This window comes from Lutra lutra, chromosome 16 (genome assembly GCF_902655055.1).
Source record: "Lutra lutra chromosome 16, mLutLut1.2, whole genome shotgun sequence".
Taxonomy (NCBI): domain Eukaryota; kingdom Metazoa; phylum Chordata; class Mammalia; order Carnivora; family Mustelidae; genus Lutra; species Lutra lutra.
The window spans coordinates 12,497,399-12,520,068 of NC_062293.1; the positions used below are offsets into that span (position 1 = coordinate 12,497,399).

Here is a 22,670-nt window from a genome sequence, read left to right on the forward strand (position 1 = left end):
TTCCTAAATATCGATTGACTGGAAGAAACAAAGAAAAGAATACATACTTGGCCTTCCAGTTTTAAATGGCAGAAATAAAAAATTATTTCTATTCCCTCTTCTCTTGGAAATTCTCTTGTCTCAAAAGAGACAAGATATACTAGAAACAGAAATGAAACTCTGTCTTAATAAACCCTAGGAGAGGAACTTCTATCTCTCCCTATGAAGGAATAGCTTACAGCAGATCACACTTACACCGAGAAAAAGTGAAAAACCCAAAAGACACCAAGAAAAAAATCAATTCAAAGGCCTTGGAGAACTTTCAAGGCATGTAGGACTTAAGGGGGCCAGAGAAAGAAACCTCAGAAAGATGAGTCAACACTCCGTAAGCTCTTTCACCTTTGACGCATTCCCCAATCTTGGGAGAATGAGGACGAGGCAAGGCAGTTAGAGCAGGGGGTGGCCTAGGCAGCCAAGACTTGAGGAACCAAAATCCCTGAGAGAATGGATGCACGTAGGAGGGGGCTTCACCCAAACTAGTTTTCTCCTCAAGGAATTTCCCAAATTCCTAACATTTACAGGGCAGATGGCTAAGAAACCAAGAGAAAATACTGTGAAATGCAGACTCGAGTTTTTGGCATGTCACTGTACTCAGGAGTAAAAAATTGTAGATTATTATTCAAGGAGGAAGGCCCCTGGTAACATCAGAAACTTTGACCTCAAACTGTGTAGAAGGCCACACTAGGAGTGGGAGTGAATCAGAGGTAGACCAAGGACTGCAACCCAACCTTGAGTCACCTCGGTCCCTGAATGGATCGAGGGGAGCTGTCTCCACACCAGACACCTCTCATGGGTCACAGTGGCACCTCTCTGGGGAAGATAACATGATCCAGAGCATTTACTATCTTTCATACACAATATCTAGCATTCAATTAGAAAATACCAGGCCCATCAAAAATTAGAATCAAGAGGGAAAAAAATAAAACAGAAATCGACATGCAGAATGGCCCAGATACTGAAATCTAAAAATCTATGAGGAATGTCACATGACTCAAAATACAGAGGAAGGTCTGCAAAATGAAATGATGATCAAATAGAAATGTAGGACTACTCTAAGAAAGCAAGACCCATGGCTGGAGATCTTAGAAAATGTCATCAGAACATAGTTATCCAAACTAAGTGGGATGCCAATAATCTGTTGCTTGGTTCAACAATAACATAGACACAAGTTGTGACTAGAGCATCTCTGAATGCAATCTGGCATCAAAGAATAAGCAGGAAAGTCTGGGCTAGGTGAAAAATCACACAAAGCCACATTCACAGGAAGCGAATTATGACTGAGGTCAATTCAGGGAAAGAAACACATAGTATGAGAAGACTTACAGCACATGTAGAATAATAAATGCAACAGAACTCACTCATGTGGCGAGTTGGTCATTTTATTATCACCCTGCATAGTAAGTCAGTTATTCATTTTATTATTTTTTTAATTTGATATTGTTTTATTTTTATGATGTATTTTCAGGCATTTTCCTAACTCTCGTGGTGTCTTACATAAAATAGACCCAAAGTAAGTAAAATAAATTTAAGGGAAAGCACTTATTTTGAAATACCTTAAGGACAACAATATTTAGGCAAAGTAACCTTTTTCAAACTGTATACAAAGAACTGAGAGGATAAAAAATTAACAGAAACCTCAAAATGGGGTAAAAAATTATTTAGGAAAAAAGATGCTGTCGAATCACTGCCTTGCAGGCTGTGACAGACAGTGTAGAGGAGAATTCTGGGTAGAGAAGGACAGGATAAAGGAAGGAATAAGTAACTGTATAGTTAATGACAAACAGACTACCTTGTGTGCCAAGAATACCTTCCCACATCGTGAACTCAAAGGTGGCACTCGGAAGATGAGGTTGGAGTCCTTGAATGGGCATGGCTTATAAGTAGAAGTTATAAAAGGCATTAGATTAGTAACTAAAGTTCCCGATCATGGGTAAATGGGACAAACTGCATTTGTGGGGTACGGAACAAGAGGAGACAGGGAGAGCAACTAGCGGGTTACTAGAAGGGTCTTGGAATGAGGCAACAATGGCCTGAATTCAACTGGTAGCTGTGGAAACAGAAGGGAAGAGAGAAGACCCAAGAAAATTTTTGGAGTAGTAAATAGTATGATTAGGTAAAATACCAAGTAAAGGAGATGACAAAACGGCAAGAATTCTAAATCTTCCAGGCTCAAAATCTAATATGCCAAGAGAATTATAGCACATTGGGAATTAAGAGAAAGCTCAGCAAAGAGTATTATTTTGGTAGGAAATATAAGACAAGATTTTCAACAAGTTATTAGGAAATTATAAAATAACCAATGGGCCTTCAGTTACGCTAGAATAAGACATAAGGACTGGAGATACAAATGTTGGAATTTTACATACAAACATTTGAAACCCTATAGGAGATAAAAATTAGAAAGGGTTAGTAACAGCAATTATTTACAGTGGCAAAAAGAGTGACATATTTTATCTTATTTCATAAATTTATTGAAATATGACAAAAAGGCATACAAATCTTAAGTACACACTTTAATATCTATTTACAAACTGAAAACACCCATGAGCCACTATAAGATGTAAACATTACCAGCCATTCTGAAGCCTTATTGGTCATCGTCTCTGCACAGGCAACCACTATTCTGACTTTCATCACAAAAAAATTAACTTTGGCTTTGTTGAGTTTCCTATAAATGGAATCATAGAGTACTGTTTTGGGTCAGGCTTCATCATGCATATTGTATGTCTGAGAGATTCATCCATGTCATGGGGTATATCAGTAATTAAAACTTTTTCATTGCTATATATATAGTTCTCCCTTGTGTGAATGTACATAAAATAATTTATCCATTTATTGATGGTTGTTTTCAGTGTCTGGCTATTAAAAATAATGTTGCAAAAAAAAATAATGTTGCTTATTAACACTTCCATAAATATTTTATGGTACATATATATGCACTGATTTATTTTGGTTACACTTCCTGCAGTGAATATGCAAATGATTTGAGTCACAATTGATTTGAAACCTATGCCCATGCAAAACTCTGTTAAAGTGGATACTGATAACAGCTCTAGTCATCGTGACCAAAAAACGACATAAACAAGATATCATTCAATAGATAAATGAGTAAAAGTATGGTACATCCATATAACTGAATGTTATTCAGCAATACAAAGAAATGAGTTTTCAAGCCATGAAAACACATGAAGAATCCTTAATTGTATAATTGTTTAGTGAAAGAAACCAGTCTGAAAGGGATACATGCGGTATGATTCCAATTACATGACATTTTGAAAAAAGACAAAACTAGGCAAACAGTAAAAAAGATCAGTGGTTCCCATGGATTCTAGGGAGAGGGGCAAGGGATGAACAGAGTAAAGCACAGGTGATTTTTTAGAACAGTGAAAATATGTATGACACTATAATGACGGTATATGAGAAGATCCACTTGTCAAAACACATGGAATTTTAAAGCACAAAAAATGAACTCTATGTTATGCAAATTTTAAAAATCACTTAAGAATTGGGAAGAAATGCAGACTGACAAGAGAGTCTAGTTATATTACATGAAAAAACTCATTGAAGGGATGGGGTAGAAGTGATAGCCTAAGCAATTTTAAAATGAGTAGAGCCTGTAAGACCAAAAGCAAAAAAGAACTCTCACAAGCACTGCACTCAAAGTTGGTTCCCATGGGTTATGGATTAATAACTCTGATGCCGGTATACACGTATACAGGAATGGAACAATTAAGTAACAATGAAGGAGGACGGTGGAAGTCAAGTTTCTACTGTTGGATTAAGAATTTACAGACACACAATGGGAAGAGGCTAGAATAATCCATGTGGTAATTTATTTGAGTTACTGATATAAGTAAAAAATTGTGTTTAGATAGAGATGATTACATATAGAAATATTTATAGAAATGCATATATACACAGGTTAGTATATGCACACACACTCCCTTGCTCCATCAGGTAAAAGGGCATAAAAGAAAAGACACCCCATGGGGCGCCTGGGTGGCTCAGTGGGTTAAGCTGCTGCCTTCGGCTCAGGTCATGATCCCAGGTCCTGGGTTCGAGCCCCGCATCGGGCTTTCTGCTCAGCGGGGAGCCTGCTTCCTCCTCTCTCTCTGCCTGCCTCTCTGCCTGCTTGTGATTTCTCTCTGTCAAATAAATAAATAAAATCTTTAAAAAAAAAAAAAAGAAAAGAAAAGACACCCCAACAGTAATGAGAGCACCTAACACACAGATCTTGCTTTCTAATACCGTCTCCATGGTATCCGCATTGATGGGGAGATGTCAAAGGGGCACAGGAACCCACTGAAAGATCTCCCAATGGCCAAAGCTGGAACAATTTAAGCAACAAAATGAAGAAATATTGGATTATAACCAGAGTATTAAATAAATATCCCAAGTCCACACTGATACAAATAAATGATTCAATAAATGAATATATGAGAAAGAAAAGACGAATCTCCCATGCAGAAAAACTTCAAACAATTTATATAGATACTCCATCATCAAGTATGGTGAGCGGAAGTCCCTACGTCTTTAGCATGGGCTACACAGAGTAATCTTCTTCCAAAGAGGATAGGATGGAAATGTGGGGAGTAACTTTAGGGTGAAAACCCTAACAAACCCTACCCTTGATTAGCCCGGTGATCAAGGTTAGTATCAAAAGTGATGTCAGTGGGGTGCCTGTGTGGCTCAGCTGGTTAAGATCTGACTCTTGATTTCAGTTCAGGTCGTGACCCCAGTGTCATGAGATGGAACCCAGTGTCAGGCTGTGAGTTCAGCAAGGTGTCTGCTTGTCCCCCTCCCTCCCCTCACTTGCATGCACTTTCGCTCTCTCTCAAATAAATAATAAAATCTTTTTTTTTTTAAGTGATGTCGTTAGTTTCACATACCACTAATATAATGTGATGAGAACAGCACTGCACCTGTGGGATCCTACTGCCTCAACCCAGAGCCCCAGACTAATCATAAGGAAAACATGAGACAAAATCCAATAGAGGACCATCCTACAACATGCCTGACCCACATTACTCAAGGCTGTCAAGATCATGAAAAACAAGGAAAGCCTGAGAAACTGTCACAACCAATGGTAAACTAGAGAGACATACCAACTAAATGTAATGTGACGTCCTGCATGAGATCCTAGTCAGCAGGACATTACATAAAAATTAAGGAAAACTGAATAAATGGAGTTTAGTTACGAATAATGTATCACTACTGATTCATTTGTTGTAACAAGTGGGCCAAAATAATGTAAGATGATAATATAGGAAATTGGGATGGGGTATATGGAAACGGTGTACAATCTTCTCAGATTTTCTGTAAATCTGTTTTTTAATTTATTTATTTGACAGAGAGAGAGGCAGAGAGGCAGGCAGAGTGAGAGAGGGGAAGGAGGCTCGCCACTGAGCAGAGAGCCCGATGTGGGGCTCGATCCCATGACCCTGGGATCATGATCCGAGCTGAAGGCAGAGGCTTTTTTTAATTTATTTATTTGACAGAGAGAGAGGCAGAGAGGCAGGCAGAGTGAGAGAGGGGAAGGAGGCTAAATCTGTTTTTTTTAAAAAGATAAAATCTACTTTCTTTTTTTTAAATGGTCATTTAATTCAAAATGATGAACTACTGCTATTTGGGGTTTCTTTATAATTTTGAGGCTGGAAGAAGAAATGCTGGTGGCTACTACAAAATGACAAATTCCAGCCATCTCAGAGGGGAGAGGAGCTGCTCCACGAATTATCACATGTCTCTACTAACAATGGTTAATAATGGCTAACAAAATTCTCAGGTGTCTAAGGCCCTTTGATACTCTTTAAGGTTGGGGTTCTTAAACTTGATATAGGTCCATGAGCATAATTCAGAGTGTCAGGAAATTAGAATAGAGAAGGAAATCTCATCTTAATTTTCACTATCCTAACTGGCCTTCAGCATTTCCCTTCAACTAAGAATATGGTCAACAAACCTAAGTAGTTATCATATATCACAGATATTTTTATAGTCCATCATAGTTTGGGATAATCACTAAATATTGTTTATCTTCATCCTTATTCATAAATTAGAATAGCTATCAGGCCCCCTGCTAAATCTTGATATTTATTGCATTAGTTTAGAAACATATATTACTTTATCATGACTCTGATTTGTTAATATTTTGATAACTATAACTCAATAAAATTTCTTCTCTTTGTAATTTTAATATTTTATTAAACCTAAAAATATTTTGCTGAGAAGGACTACATAGGCTTTACAAGATGGCCAGGAGGATTCATGATACAAAAAAAGGTAAAGAATTCCACTAACAGAGCCTAAAATTGCAACAAAGTCATCCACAGACTTTCAGTGTGTCTAAGCATTGATATGAATAGAGCCCTATATTTTACAGCTTTCACCTCCCCAAGCACCTAATAATTCAGCTATAATTTTCATATTTATAAGTTCTAATATGTTGTTTTAAAAATTCAATGTTTACATATTTTAATTATGAATTTCATACTAGAAAATCCCTGCCAACACCAAAACACGTATAACCTATAGAAATATCTGCTTACAACAAATGTCACGAAACAAAACAAGACTCAACAAAAAAAGAAAGAAAGAAAAAGCCTGAAAGAACAACAAAACTGAGAAACTAATTCTCAGTGACAGTCCCGTCTTTCATCTTAAGCCATGCCTTGAACTCTACCTTATTTAATTATTAAATCAGGAGCTGCCCAGCAAGATCTGTCTAGTTCTGATAATTCTTAAATTCAATCCTGCTGACAGACTCTGTCCATTTTTCTCTATATTTACTGTTACCTAATGACAAGGTCTGAATGCTAATTTTTAACTTCAACTTCCATTAAAAATAGAATGAGATTTCTTTGATAATGACCACTTGGCTCCAAAGCATCACTTATCTTTACATCCCAAATGTAGAAAAATTAAAAATCCCAGTGTGAAAGATCTTGCTTGTATATTATTTAATAAAATATAACTATGTAGTCAGCATTTTGGGCAATCAATGTTTCACAAGTTTCAACTTTAAAATTATTGTGTTTAATTCATGTTTGCTAAAATTTAGGATGTTGAGATGATAAAAAACGTATTTCAGATATAAGTTTGGTGTTCGTTCATGACTTTGGATACATCGTTATATGCATTATCCAGAAAATAAGTTCTTGAATTTTCTCTTTACCCCAATAAACTTGATCTGCCTCTAGCCTCCGCACTGTACAGCATCATCATTTGTTGACTGATACTTATGTCCAAGCCACCCCCTCCCTCTCTTACCTAGACTACAATAATAGTTTCCTAATCAGTCTCCCTGCTCCCATTCTTGTCCCTCACACTTTCTTCTCTGCACAGGGCCAGAGAAGCATGTTTAAAATATTCGTCAGATGGAATCACTTCCATGTGCTCAACTCATTAAAGATTCAATACAAATATACTAAAAATTAACTGAATTATACACTTTAAAATAATTTTGCAATATATAAATTATACCTCAGTAAATCTGTTTTTAAAAAAAATCAATCACAATGGTCTACACAGCTTTCTCTGATTTGTGCCCTGCTTTTCCTACCATGCCTCCTTCTGCTCCCAGTGTTAGGTCTACACTGCCCCCTTGCTGTTCCCTGAACTTGCCCAATGGATCCCAGTATCAAGATCTTTGCACTGGCTGTTCCTTCTGCCTGAAATGCTGTTCCCAGATTATCACATGGATTCCTCTGATATTTCCTTGGGTCCTTTTGTAAATGTAAATGCCCCAGGACTTGTCACCTCTGGAAGACTGAAACTCTGCTATACAAATACTTTTATAAATAAGTCAAAGATATTTGTTGATGTTCAAAACTGCTCATATCCTCTATACGTAAAGACCGTTTCAGGCCACCCTTCTCATGTTTTTCTTTCAGTGTTGTTCTATTGTCTTCTGGTATCAAATATTGGGGTCAGAAAATCTGAGGGAAGCTTAATAGTTTCCCCTTATAGATGACCTGAGTTTTTGATGCTTTTCCTTTATTAGGGGGGTAGAATTTTGATTTCATGGAGTTTCAGTCTGGCCACTCAAAGGATTCTAAAGAGCCTCAAGGACTCCCCAGGATGTGCTCACCATACTTTGAGAACTGCTATGGTAAGAAATCTCTTCAGAAAATACCCTCATGTCTTCTGCTAGGATCCCAGGCTTCATAGAGGAGGTAGAGGACGGGATAGAAAGATCTGATTGGTTTTGGTTGTTAATTTTATTATTAAAAAAGGTTTTGGGGTTTTTTTTAAGTTTTAATGGGACATTTCAAACATATACAAAAGTAGAATGAATAGTATGATAAAGCCATTTGTGTCCAGCACCAAAGTCAATATCTAGCTGATTTTTTTTTTTTAATTTGACAGACAGAGATCACAAGTAAGCAGAGAGGCAGGCGGGGGGGGGGGGGGGGGAAGCAGGCTCCCCGCTGAGCGGAGAGCCTGATGCGGGACTTGATCCCAGGACCCCAGGATCATGACCTGAGCCAAAGGCAGAGGCTTAACCCACTGAGCCACCCAGGCACCCTTTTAAAGATTTAAAAAAAAATTTTTTTTTATTTATTCATCTAGCTGCTTTTTAAACAAACTTTCTAGGAATCCAATGTGTTAAAGCACCACTTGCACCTCCTCTTCCAGAGGTGACCGGTGCTGACAAGTCCTGAGCCTCTGTATGAGAACCCCCGGTGTCACCCAGCTTGCTTGTGGATTTCTTCAGTGCTGATTTAGGATTCTGCTTTCTTGAACTAGTCAGTTTCAATTCACCCATTGCCTTTCCAACTCCACAAATTTTACTACTGCCAAATGCTCTTTGTCCGTCTGGGTTTATGCCTTTTTCTTTATCCCTTTCCTATCATTTTTGTGGGAGAGGATGGAGGCCAACACAATCTTGAACCTGCCATCTTTGAGCAAATGTTGATTAACTTCTTGATCATTTTCTCATTTATATGTCTCCCTTGACTATCATTCTTGTATGTTACATTTTCAAGCATAGTATTTAAAAATTATCTATTGAGCACTTATTATATAACTTATTTTTTATATATTAATTTATTAAAATTTTCCAACAGGGATGCCTGGGTGCCTCAGTCAGTTAACCGTCTCCCTTCAGCTCAGGTTATGATCCTGAGATGCTGGGATTGAGCTCTGTGCCAGGCTCCCTGCTCAGTGGGGAGTGTTTCTCCCTCTTCTTCTTCCTCTCCCCCTGGAACACACACACACACATACACTCTCTCTCTCTTGCTATTTTTCTATCTCTCTCAAATAAATAAATAAGATCTTTTAAAAAATATTTCCAACAACATCTATAACACTGTACTACAGTTAGCCTATCTAACGGATGAGGAAAATTAACACGTGAAGAACCCACACGGCACTCAAGCTGGATTTGAACCCAAGACCCTAAAGCCCAAGTTCCAAGTCACCACGGATCCTGCTTCCCACTTCTTTAACTCTGTGAGAAAAGCTGTAGAACTGGTCTAGGGGTCTCCAAGATAAGCCTAAGTAATGACTCTTGTTCAAATTCCAGAGCTTTAAATTCAAGGAAGTATGGGGCCCAGCCAGGCTGGCCTGGGTAGACTGTCAGTGGAAAATGAGAACTGGGTTCTTGCCTAGGACACAAGGCTCTACAGTTCTGTAAGCTCGTATCATATATTCGGAACAAGACGGATGAGGTGTACGTGCCTCAGATCTGAGGAGCCCAGTACACGTACCCATGAGCCTACCCGTTTCAGGCTTATGTACTTCAGGAAGTCAGCTAACCTTCTCAAAGGCTGAAGATGCTCACTCTCTCAGACCTAGCCTCCACCACCATGTGCTCCCTGAGGTGGCCTTGAGGAGACTCCTTCATCTTTCCTCAGGGAAAGTGACTGGTCTCTCTCCTGTATACTCCGGGGACTTCCTTCTGCATCCTCTCAGAAAGCAAACTTTTGGGGTTTACCCATGTGGTATCTGGGTCTGGTCCCTCAATCAAGTTGAAATGAAACAAAGAAAGAAGGAAAAAAGGAAGGAAGGAAGGAAAGAGGGGAAAGGAAGGGAGGGGAAAGGAAAGGAAGGGAGGAAGGAAGGAAGAAAGGAAGGAAAGGGAACGGAGAGAGAAAGAGGAGGAAGGGAGAGAAAGAGGAGGGAAGGAAGGAGGGAGGAATGAAGGAAGGAGGGAAGGAAGGGCCTCTAGACTGAAAGTCAGTTAACAACAAAGACAACAACAAAGCAAGAAACAAGATTTGTAAAGGCTTCTGGGGGTTAGGAAAAAAAAAAGTGGCAGTGAACAATCCAGAGTGAAATCCCACAGCAGACTTCAAGAGAATGTCCATTGTCACGTATAATCCTGTATCGAGTCAGAAGGTAAAATGCTTTTTTAAATTCTGTAACACATTTATTCATGCACTGCACACATCAAGGAAGCAGGGAGTCATGGAGATTAACAGGCTGGTTAGCAGGAGCAGCATGAAAGGGCAACGGAGACTCACTGTGGACTGCGTCTGCGCCATGTATTCACCCTCCATTTTATTCAGACGCACGTTTGTGTCCTCGAGCAACTCTTGAATATTTTCTGTGTGCCGCTTTTGAAGATCAAACTTTTCCTTCTCCATTTCTGCGACGGCATTGTGGAGCTACACAGTGAATTCAAGAAGTGACCCTTTCACTATTACTATAGAAGAGGCTACTGTGCAATTCAGAAAAAAATGTTTTCCTGTATTTCTCTATTTATTTATTTGGTGACCTGAACAACAAAAGATATAGAACTCCTAAATAAACGTTCCAAATAAAGAGGCTATATGGAGCATAATTATGAAACACTTTTTTTCGGGGCACCTGCGTGGCTCAGTCGGTGAAGCATTCAACTCTTGATTTCTGCTCAGGGCATGACCTTAGGGTCCTGAGACAGAGACATGCATTGGGCTCCGTGCCCAGCAGGAAGTCTGCTTGCAGGGATTCTCTCTCTTTCTCTCCCGCTGCGCCTAACCCTGCTCCCTCTCTAAAATAAACAAGTAAATCTTTAAAAAAAGAAAAAGAAACAATTTTTTCTTGACTTCCCGGAGCTGAAAATCCTAATGAATAAACAAATATTAAAGGGAATTATCCACCTCAGGTAGAAATAGTAAATAAATCGCACAGATAACACAATGCCTTTGCTGAAAAACACTAGTATTTGCCTAAAATCAGGAAACAGAAATATTTATAATGTTGTTATTGACCAGGAATATTATCTCGCTGTCAGGATTTCCACCTCCTTTGCACCAAATTTTGCACAAGAGTAGTGTTAAAAATGCTTTCCCTTTCACCCCAACCCCTGACAAGAAACTATTTTTACCCATTTCATAATCTATACAAAAGTAGATTTAAAGATGGCATTTATAAATCAAATAGGGGAAGAGTTCACGAAGTAGAAATGTATACTACATGTCCTACAGGTTTTTATAAAGATTATGTATCCACCGTTTAAATGGATGAAGCACCAAAATCATCTATTTAACTAAGGTAAAGAGAACACAGTTCGGTGGATAGCTTCCAAAAGGAGTTACAAATCTGCTCCCAGGCTGGGGATATTCCTTTACTTATCTTAATGGGAGTGAATTCTGAGTCTAACTCCTATCCCCACACCTAACCCTAGGCTCACTCCATAGGCAGGGAGGAAAGACATCCAGAAGGAATTCCAAGACAGACTTGATTTCCCATTCCTGACTAGGAGAGACGAGGATATAACACATGCAGAGAGATTCTGACTTGACAGGAAAGATACTGAACTGAGAGGGAAACCCCTGAGACATGGTGGGAAGGGGAGGTGGAATGCGGGCAGGAGCTGTGCTCATTACTGGCAAGGGCCCCAATAACTTTTCTCACTTCTAGCTGACCAGGAAAAGTGGAGATGGCTCAGTAACAGCCACACAAAAGATTTAATAATAAATAATAAAATTTAATAATATTTATTTAATAATAAATAATAAAGATTTAATAACTACACTCGAGTTTCACAAGTTTCACATATGCAGTTTGGGCTATTTCTGAGTGGCCCCACAAATCCCTGGTATGTTGGTTTTGTAATTTTTGCCAAAGTCTATGTTTTAAACTGGTGTTATGTCTGCCACTCAGAAGTCAGTCTGAGCGGGCACATGAATGTGGCCAGGCCCACAGCACCTAAATTTCACTGCTATCAACTGACCTAGGTAGTAACTCTGACAAAGCGATCGAAAGGTCACTTCGAGTTCTGTGGTTTTACGCATGTTGTAGTGGTTTCTTTATATTTGTGGTCTCCCAGAGGTCTTAGGACATACGCCTACTGAATGCTGCAAATCTCTGTCATCTAGCAGTCCCTTAGCATAGCATGGTTTCTCGGGGGCATCCCACAACTGAGTTACAAGGGGACTGTGCCTGTTGACGCCGGAGGAGTGCCTGTAAGGCAGCTCAAGTTATCTCATCCAGGGAACTTAGAGTTAAGACTGCAAGGGCAAAATGATCCTGCCAGAAACACGTATGCTCTAATTTGGCTGACATGCCTGAGGATCAAACAGGTATATGATAAGGAGGAGATCTACCCAATTTTTTAGCCAGGGTTTGGCAATGGGTATGGGGAATGCAAAAGGCCTTCCCAGCAACCCACATGTGGGTCCTTCGCCCAGACATTTGACCATGTAATTGCTTCGTGCTAGAAAGGACCCAGAGAACCTAGCAATCTGTCTAAATAGATGGAGAAGTATTGTAAAAGGCCACAGGTTAATGGTGCAGCCTCTCTGGAAAACAGTGGGCAGTTCCTTGAAATGTTAAACACAGAATCACCATATAACCCAGAGATTCCATTCCTAGGGGTATACCTGTGAAATAAGAGAAAATATACATATTGGTCTCTGCCCCCAGTTCCTGGCACAGAGCTAAAATCCCTGTAATGTCCTAAGTGATAAGAGCACTAGGAGCATCTTTTGGTCCAATATTTGGACTTTGACCCTGGTTCCTGGCATAGAGCTCCTAAATCCCTTAGAATTTCCTGGGTGATAAGAGTATGTGTTGTTCTATTGAGGCAACGTTGGATGCGCTCTTGGATAGCTTTGGGATGGAGGCTGGTGACCTAGATGGTCAAGCCACACAATTACAAGCTTATAACTTTCAGCCCCACTCCCCATCCTCTGGGAAGGGGCAAGTGGCTGAGATTAAGTTTACCATTGCTGTGCCTGCATAATATAATGCCTCTCTAAAAATCCCAAAAGTTTGGGTTTGGAGAGATTCTAGGTTGGTGAACACGTGGAGGAACTCAGGGAGTGGTGTTCCAGGACAGGGCACGGAAACCCTGTGTCCCTATCCATGTACCTAGCCCTGTGTATCTTTTGATCTGGCTATTTACCAACACCTACTATAATATGGCCTATAAAACAGTAAATATAAGTAATGTTTCCATAAGTTCTGTGAGTTATTCCAGCAAATCACAAAACCCATGAAAGGGTTTCATGGTACTCCTATTTATAGCTGTTTGGTAAGAAGTACAGGTAACAACCTGGGACTTTTGATTGACATCTGAAGTGGAGGCAGTCTTGTGGGATTTAGCCCTTACATTGTAGGCTCTGACACTTACTAACTCTAGGCAAATAGTGTCAAATTTAGTTGAATGACAGGACATCCAGTTGGCATCCAAGAAAATTGCTTGATGTGTAATAAACTCACATATCTGGAGTCAGAAGTTATGAGTGTATGAGTGAAGGAAAACACGGGCAGTGGTTTTCCCATATGATAGCCAAGAGAAATGAAAACATATGTCCACGCAAAAACTCGTACACAAATTGTCATAGCAGCATTACTCATGACATCTAAAAAATGGAATCAGTTCGAATGCCCGTCAACTGAAGAATAGATAAACAAAATGTGGTATGTCCATTCAATACATTATTTAGCCTTAATGCTGACTGAACTCTTGATTCATGCCACAACATGATGAAACTTAAAAACATGGTAAGTGAGATAAGTGAGTCACAAAATGCCATACAGTATGTGACTTTATCGGCAAAATTCTAGAGACAGAAAATGGATTAGTGGCTGTAAGAGGCTGGACGAAAGGGAAACAGGAAGTGACTGACAATCAATTTCTCTCTGGGATGACAGAAATGCCTAGAAATTAGATAGTGATGATGGTCATGCAATTTTGTAAATATAATGAAAACCACTGAACTGTATATACACTTTAAGAGGATGAATTTTATAGTGTGTGAATCATATTCAATATTTTTAAAGACCCACAGATTAGAAACAGCATGGTAGAGTCAAATAACTGGGAAAGTTCTGTGAAGCCAGTCCAAAAGTGTAAGAAGAAGTGCAGGGTTGTGACAGAAGGTGAGGCTTGAGGAAGGAGACCTGCTAAGTATGAAATGTACCTGCAACAAACACAAAAATATGCCAAATTTATAGAAAAGGTAAAACCAAAACGTGAAAAAGAGGAAAAATCACATAAATTAACAAAATAAAACCAGAAAAGAGCTAACTCTCCACATTCTGCTATATCTGCAGTGTACTTCCCAGACTTGTCCTAAAGCTCCCATCACCAAGACGCATTTCAGACCCACCGTGTCTGCTTGGAAAGGCATTTATAACTTTCAGTAAAACATTCTGAACCCAGACCATAATTGAGAGAATATGAGTTAACAAGATCTTTATGACAGAATACCTCAAAAGAAGTGACACACTTTATTTTAAACACATACTATAATTTGACCTAATGGCTAAGGGTTTAAGTGAAAGTACTATATGTATGTGAGATTTGTCCATAAGAAGTATTTTTATGACACTGCTCTTGGCACTGCTAATTTATATGAAAATATGTTACTTAATTAAATTAAATGCTTCTCTAAGAATAACCCATCCACTACTGATTTTGTTTACAACAAAAACAAGCTTATACTATAAATATTGTGTTATCTAAAACTTCAGAAAAGAAATGATCCAATGGCCTAAATCCAAAATTAGAAAGGTAAAATCTCCAAAAAGTATCCTATTGCTTTGTCCCTACTAATTTTTTTCAAAAGCTATAGGCTATGACAAAGAATTCAGAACATGAAATTCAAGAATTGGTCAAAAGTAAGTTTTCTAAGTGAAAACTACTTTATAAACCATTAGGCTTCTAGAAGAAAATACATCAAAACATGAACAGTAGTTATTTCTAAACAGTTGGTCTTGAATTTTATGTTATTTTATTTTCTTTTTTCATACTTTTCTATATATTCTGTGAGCATCCATTATTTTTATAATAAAATATATTACTCTGAAGCATAAAGCTTTGTGTTTTCCGTCACAATCTTATGACGCTTACCTTTTTTTCCCAGTCATTATTCAGAGATTCTGTACTCTGTTCACATATCTTTTTTAGCTCTGTAATCTGGTTTTCTTTGGTCTCTCTGATAACTTGACAGTCACGTATAAGGGTCTGAACTGTCAAAAATGATGAAAACACAGTTAAGCCAATCCTAGTTACCTCCTAAGAGTCTGATGACAAAAATATGGTTTACCAGTTAACAGCTCCATTTTTCTGCAAGTCTTCTCAATTGTCTAAAGTATTTCTTATTCTTTCCTTTCTCCATTTTTGCTACCACAGCCCTCGTTGAATCCACTATTACTCATTCTCTAGACAGTTTAAACAGTGCGCTGGCCTCCACATCGTTCCCTTCCAGTGGGTCCTTCATTGCTGTGAAGATGCCTTTCTATATAGTACAAATCCAGCCCTGTTACCCCCAGACTTGAAATCTTTCTATAGCTTCCCTTACCTGAAAGGTAAAAGTCAAAAATCTCTAATATGGAAAACAACTCCTCATGGTCTGCTTCCTGGCCATATCTCACCACTTCCATCTTTTTAACCTTGTACTGTAAACACACCAACCTGTCTGCGGCTTCCCGAGGCCATAATCTTTCATCTCTTTACACCAGACTGACTGTTTATCAGGTGGAATGACTGTCCCTCCCTTGTTGAAAAGCCGCTACTTAACCTTGGTCTCGATTCAAGTATCACCTTCTTTATGAACCATTCACCAACCAGATTTCTCACCTTGCAGGGCCAGAAAGCAATCCTCTTCATTTCCAGGAAACCTCATGTATTTCTCATAAATCACTTATTATTTTATACATTATAATGGCTTGCTTGCCTATCTCCCGAGGAGAAAGATGTTTCAACTTTTTATCTACAGGGCATAACAAACACTGCCACACAGGCAAGTACTCAAAAAGATGTGTCCTGAATACATAGATAGAGGAACTCAACATTTCAATGTATCGTCGCTCCTAGATATGTTAAAATCATTGCAAGGTTTATGTTACTGAAACAAAATAGGCTTTAAATTACATAAAACATTTCCCTTATAAATCATTTAAATTTCTATCTTCTTTTTTAAAATGATTTGAACTTGTCACTGATTTAAGTGAAAATTTGTTTAATATGTTCATGTAAAATAAATTCTGGAGGGTAAAATAAATTTAGTTGTACATTTACGTGAAAGTACTATTTTCCTAGCTTACTGAATATGTCCTCCTTCACTTACTTTAAGATTGCAAAATTTTCCCAACTATGCAACACAGGAGGGGAAAAGGTGGAGAATCCAAGTTAACCTAATATTCATTTCTAGCATCTACAACATTTTACTTCACAATTCCAAAATTAAAACTAAGATCTGTATGCAATTCAAAAAGCCTTAGGAAATATTATTTTTAAATCTTAGACATGTTTAAATTGCCTGGTTTGAATCAGGGTAAGAAACGAAAACCTAGAAAAAAATTTTAAATATTTTTGTAGCCACTGATATTTGGCAAAAGAACCTGAACAAATTTCTAATTACTTTCACCAACATTTAAGGCTGGAAATAAACCTTAAAATATCCATTTCATTAGTCAACTTATATATGTGATTGCCACTCTAAATTTCAAGTGTGTTACCATTTTCTCAGATACATTCAGGGTTGGTGATTTGGGAGAAAGTCAGAAAGTTCCATATGGAAACCCTAAACAGAAAACTCTCCCATCGCTTCTATCTTACCATTCACCAAACTCTCCAAAATGTCTTCTTCCCTTTCACTAGCCTCTTCACCCCCGCCATCATTCAGGTATTCCCGGTCCTTATGACCTCACACACAAAGTTACAGAAGCACGGAAGTAGAACATCCTTGAGTCGGAAGGGACTTTATATATTACTTATTCCAACCTCACCATTTTGTAACGAGTACGCCATTGCCCAGAAACTTCCTGATGTCATATGGCAGACCCTGAACAGCAGGACTGAGATTAGAGCCCAAGTATCTAATAAGTGGGATGTGCTCTCCCTCGTTCTCGCTCCCTCTCACTCTCTCTCTCTCTCCTCATGTTGCCTCTATTATAACAGACTAGAAGCCAGCCTCACCTTGTTTGGCACAGCCACCATGACCAGGCTACTTCTTCTAAAACATGAGGTCCTAAAGCTCACCTCTCAAAAATCTTCTCTGACTCCCCACCATCTACAGGACAAACTTGAAACTTCTAAGTCTGAAATTCAAGGTCATGCTTAAGTCAGGACCAATCCCAAGTCTAGTCCTTTGCAATCCTTCTTCTAATGCGCAGGACATCCACTCCAGCCCCGCAGCTTGGCAGCATCCTTCCCACACAGGACAACACAGCCCCTGTTCGTGAAGCTCTTCTCTTGAACTAATCAAATCTTACAAAACTTTTAAAGTTCCTTTCTCCAAAACATACTTTCAACACTCACTCTCTCTGCCTACCTGTTGCATTTCAATGTTTTACCTATAGTCACAGTCAATTTTACGCTTGATTACATGCTTTCTTTTCCTTCGTCATGGAAGTACAAATGGGGAATACTTCTTAAATGTTTATTCTGTCAATCATGACACCAGCATATACCACAAAGCTTAAAGGAGGTACTTAATGCAATGAATTTTATTAGACTAGGAGGAGTAATTTCCCTAGACTTCCCTGTGAGGGCCAGTAAGCTCTAATCTATAAACTACCCAGGGCAGCTCCAGTCCAATAATGAGAGAGAGTTAGGAAGAGGGAGGAACAATGACAGACTCTTTCAACTCCTTAACCAAACCAACCACCCCTGCCGTCACCACCACCCATACACACACAAACCTGCACACACACACATACGTACACACCACAATCCCCACCCCAGACATAACCACACACACCCCGCATACCCCATACGCACACATACATACACACACCATACACACATACACACACACACACCATACACACCACATTCCCCATATACACACACACACATAACCCAGGTACCCCATACACACACATACCATACACACCCAAATATATACACACACACACACACACACCCCATATGTACACATACATATACATATACCACATACCCCCCCACATACCACACGCACACACACCCCATACCCCATACACAAACATACATATACACACCCCATACCCCACCACATGCATACTACATACCCCATATCCCCACACCGTACATACACATATATATCACACCAGACACCTCATACACACACACACACAGACACACAGTTTTTTCTCAGTCATATGGAAAGCCCATATAAACATCCCTATGTCATGCTAAAAGGTCAGAAATGAAATTTTACTTTATACAGCCACCAAAATAAAATGGAAATGCTTTTAAAAAATTAATGTAATCATACATCACCTTTTTTTTCAAGTTTTTGAATAGTCTCCTCCATTTCATTTTGTTTCTTTTTGTATAAAGTTTTCAATTCTTCTATTTCATTATTCTTTCTTTCTAAAATCTGCAAATGAATTTAAAATGTTTTAGTAAACTATTTTTTATACATAGAACATAGAACTTTTTAAAATAAACTCAATAGTTTTTGCAAATCTATCTCCGCTAATCCCATAAATGGTTTCCAAAAAAAATGTAAAAATTCTATTTTAGTGCACTAAGAAAATATCAAATATACTAGAATAACTGATTACTGTAAGAAATATGTTACCAGCTTCAATTTTCATGATCAATTTTTTGAGAATATAAATAATAAATTAGGTGATTCTCTAAAATGTAATTCAGAGATTAAAGGGTCATAAAGTAGCAGAGAGAAGTCATCAGAAAATCGGCCTATTGGCACAGCACAACCCACCCCCCCACCCCCCGGCACTGAGACAGAACACCTTCAGACGAGTGGTCCCTGGATCCTCCCTCTCTCTGATGTCCCTTCTTTTTCATGCACAATAACAAGAATCCCCAGAAACATGGGAAGTTGAGCTGTATTATGCTTCTTTTATATACCTAGCTATTATGAACCAAAAAAATCAGTTCAAAATAAGTCAAAAATTTTAATGATGTAAATGTAAAAATATTTTACATTTTTTGTACAATGAATGATGTAAAATGTTAATTATAAACCATTTTTTTCCAACATTTTTCTTTCTAAGTTTTGGAAGTCAAACCAACTTTTTACAAACCATCATTAATTGTATTGTGCCACAAGTTTTAAATGTTTTAAATGAATCATTTTATAAGATTTAAATATGATTTTATGCTCCTACATACATCTATACATACAGGCACAAAAAAAAAAAAAAAGAAAAGAAAAGAAAATGAAAAGAAAACCTGGGGAAATAACCATAAATGTAATAGCTACCAAGTAGGACAAAAAATGTGCTGACAAAGGGGAAAAAGAAAACCAAATTGAAACTGAGGCAGGAGTAGGAATATCCACTTTTCTTATGGTTGGAGTATATTTCCTATACAACCAAATTCAGCTTTAAAAAAAAAAAAATGTGGCAGGGGGCATTATTCACCAGTCTTTCCAACTTCTGGAAGTCAAACCAACTTTTTCTTAGTGCTTTTATTACCAGCATTTTACTTTACCTTTCACGGTTTTAGTTCCACCTCTAAGAATGACTGGTAAATAAGAAAAGGAGCTAATTTGATCCTAATGTTCATAAAGAAGCACAAAAGGAAGAGAATGTGTGCAAAAAGATAAAACACTCTAATTTTGTTCCTCCCCAATGCCTGACACTTAGAAAATGCCATCTAAGGAACAAGCTGATGAATATACTTTCCAAATCTGGCATAAGGTCAAGGATTTTATTTATATTTTACCTGGCATTCCAAACTAGTTGCATTGCTTTCTTTTTTCATGCAGAATTTATTTTAAAAGAGAAATTCCTGGAAAGAATTTTATTATTAAATGTTTTTCTTAGAATAGATTTTTGTAACGGACATACCAAGAAGCCTATTTCAAACTGTATTACCATGATTTTCCAAATATATTTTTATACTTATTTATCTTATACATCAATATATTCTATTTCATTTGGATATATAATTATGTTATATTAAAATTACATTACTAAATCTCTAACATATTTGTGATAGAGAACTGTTTTTATCTAACCAATTTAAGCTAAGGTAAAATTCTAGTAAGAGCAGAAGGTAATACAGGCCTTTAAAATGTGAATGGGAAAGAAGAAAGAAGAAGGGAAAGGATTCTATATATTTTTCTCCTTTTAATTTTCAATCAGTTGTTTCCTTCTTGTTGCTTTGAAAGAAAATGAGCCCAATAGACACCTGACTAAATATTAATATATTTTCAGCTTTTAAGAAAGCTTGGGTATGTGATGTGTGGCCTCAAGTCCTTGCTACCACCTGTGTCACTCAGTTTTGGGAAGCAGGATCAGGTTTTGCTGTGAAACGGGAAATGCCAAATTTCTACTTGGATTAACCTTCATGTATTAAAATATATAGAAATATCACTCAACTTTTTAAATCAATACTAAAATATACTAATCATTCAAATTCAGTGCGTGGTAACTATAAATTAATTATTATTGGTGCTGTGCCCATTAAGAAGAAAAATAAGTTTTCTTTAAAAAAAAGAAACTGCAACATTAAAAGGCATAAATCCAATGAGCTAGTGAACCAAGAAGCCCACATTCGGTGCTACCCTGTCATGATGCATGCGGTCTACACCAAACAGAACTAAGCCCAAAAGTTCCTTTGCCAATGAAAAAGAAAATTTTAATTTCCAGAAACCCAACAGAATATCAGACTAAAGGAAAAACTTGTGTCTACAGCTGATGTCTTACTTCAGCTTTTACAAAGGTAAAGACAGCATGCGGATTATGGACTATGAGAAGGCCAGCCTTCAAACAGAGGAAGAACTAAAGGGCAAAGCAAACAAACTATCAGGATATGTACATGGACATATTTGTTCAGAAGATGAAGTTTAAAGATCAACTTTTGCCAAATTATTAATTTAGCAAATTCCATTTATAGCCCAGGCTGTTCTAAGTACATAAATAAGTAGATGCAGGGTTGATGGTTAAAAGACCTAGAACATTCCGGCAGATACCCTACCTTCTGAACATCGCCATCATGTTTCTGCTGTAGTTTAAGCTTCTCCTCATGACATTTAGCTTCCAGCATTTTTGTTTTTATGTCCAACTTCAAGAAAAACATTTTGAAGGTGTTATTAACATACTTTTCCCTCTGGCAAAAGCTCACAATTAAATTAAAAGAATTCCTGATGTGAAAGTATCATTTTCCACTTTTTTCTTACAGCCACTGGTCTAGCAATCACATCGTCTTACCAACACATTGGTTACACTCTTTGATTACTTCTAAGCTCCTTTTCAAATGAATTTCACTGCACAGGCAAAACGGAGACTACTAAATACAGATTCAGCACTTATCCCCACCCCACTCCACCCTCAAAAGAAGTCATCTTAAATTGCTATTTTCCTAAATTCACTAGTAGTTTAGACTTTGTTTGCTATTTTTGAGCCTCTATTCAACCTTTTTACTTTTTTCTTTTCTCACATTTACATGCTCATTAAAACTATTCTTATTTATCTATGTACTTAAACATGAGCATTTTTTAAAAAGATTTTATTTATTTATTTGACAGAGAGAGAGATCACAAGCAGGCAGAGAGGCAGGCAGAGAGAGAGGAAGGGAAGCAGGCTTCCTGCTGAGCAGAGAGCCCGATGTGGGGCTCGATCCCAGGACCCTGGGATCATGACCTGAGCCAAAGACAGAGGCTTTAACCCACTGAGCCACCCAGGTGCCCCTAAATATGACCATTTGAGAGTGGATGCCCACAATCATGGCATATGACTGATCATCACACATTTCTCTTAACAGATTTTCTGTCTCCTGGAATCGCAGACCCTGACTACTTCAAGGAAGGAACTTGATGTCCTTTTGAGAATTCATTAACAACTCCTATTCTTATCAAACCAACACCTACTGTACCAGTGTTCTGAGTGAAGCCAGCCTAAATGTAACAAATCCTTGTTAATAATGGGCACATCTCAGAATTAAAAGAATAATAGTGACAGGTTTTAAGATAAAAAATATGAAATTATCTCAAATGTAAACGTGTTTGACCACCTGATTCCTTACCCTTTGAAAGAGTATATACATTGGTGTCTGACAGACCTCATTTCTATTTTGAATTCTAATCCCATTACATTAACTGTTGTGACTTTGGGCAAGTCACCATTTTGAGATTCTATTTCATCTTGTGCTAGTTAAGATTAATTACCCTTACCTCAATGAGCTGTGAAGCTTATTTTCAATGATATTGTTTAACTAACTATACTCAGGACAAAAAAAATTAGTTTACAACCTTCAGGAAAATTTTCTTTTAAAATATTACAAATGTCCTGTCAAAATA

The 22,670-nt window shown here is 37.8% G+C and overlaps 1 protein-coding gene across 6 annotated transcripts in view; it reads right to left on the minus strand.

The window, feature by feature from the left end:
- CEP112 (centrosomal protein 112) overlaps nt 1-22,670 on the minus strand; it is a 431,394-nt gene that overhangs the window by 316,705 nt on the left and 92,019 nt on the right. For all 6 annotated transcript variants that reach the window (XM_047708133.1, XM_047708130.1, XM_047708131.1 and 3 more), the window contains 4 exons: nt 21,350-21,436; nt 18,677-18,776; nt 15,320-15,438; nt 10,500-10,643 (listed from right to left, as the gene is read on the minus strand). In XM_047708133.1, coding sequence (XP_047564089.1) covers nt 10,500-10,643; nt 15,320-15,438; nt 18,677-18,776; nt 21,350-21,436 — 450 coding nt within the window. The remainder of the gene's footprint in view (nt 1-10,499; nt 10,644-15,319; nt 15,439-18,676; nt 18,777-21,349; nt 21,437-22,670) is intronic.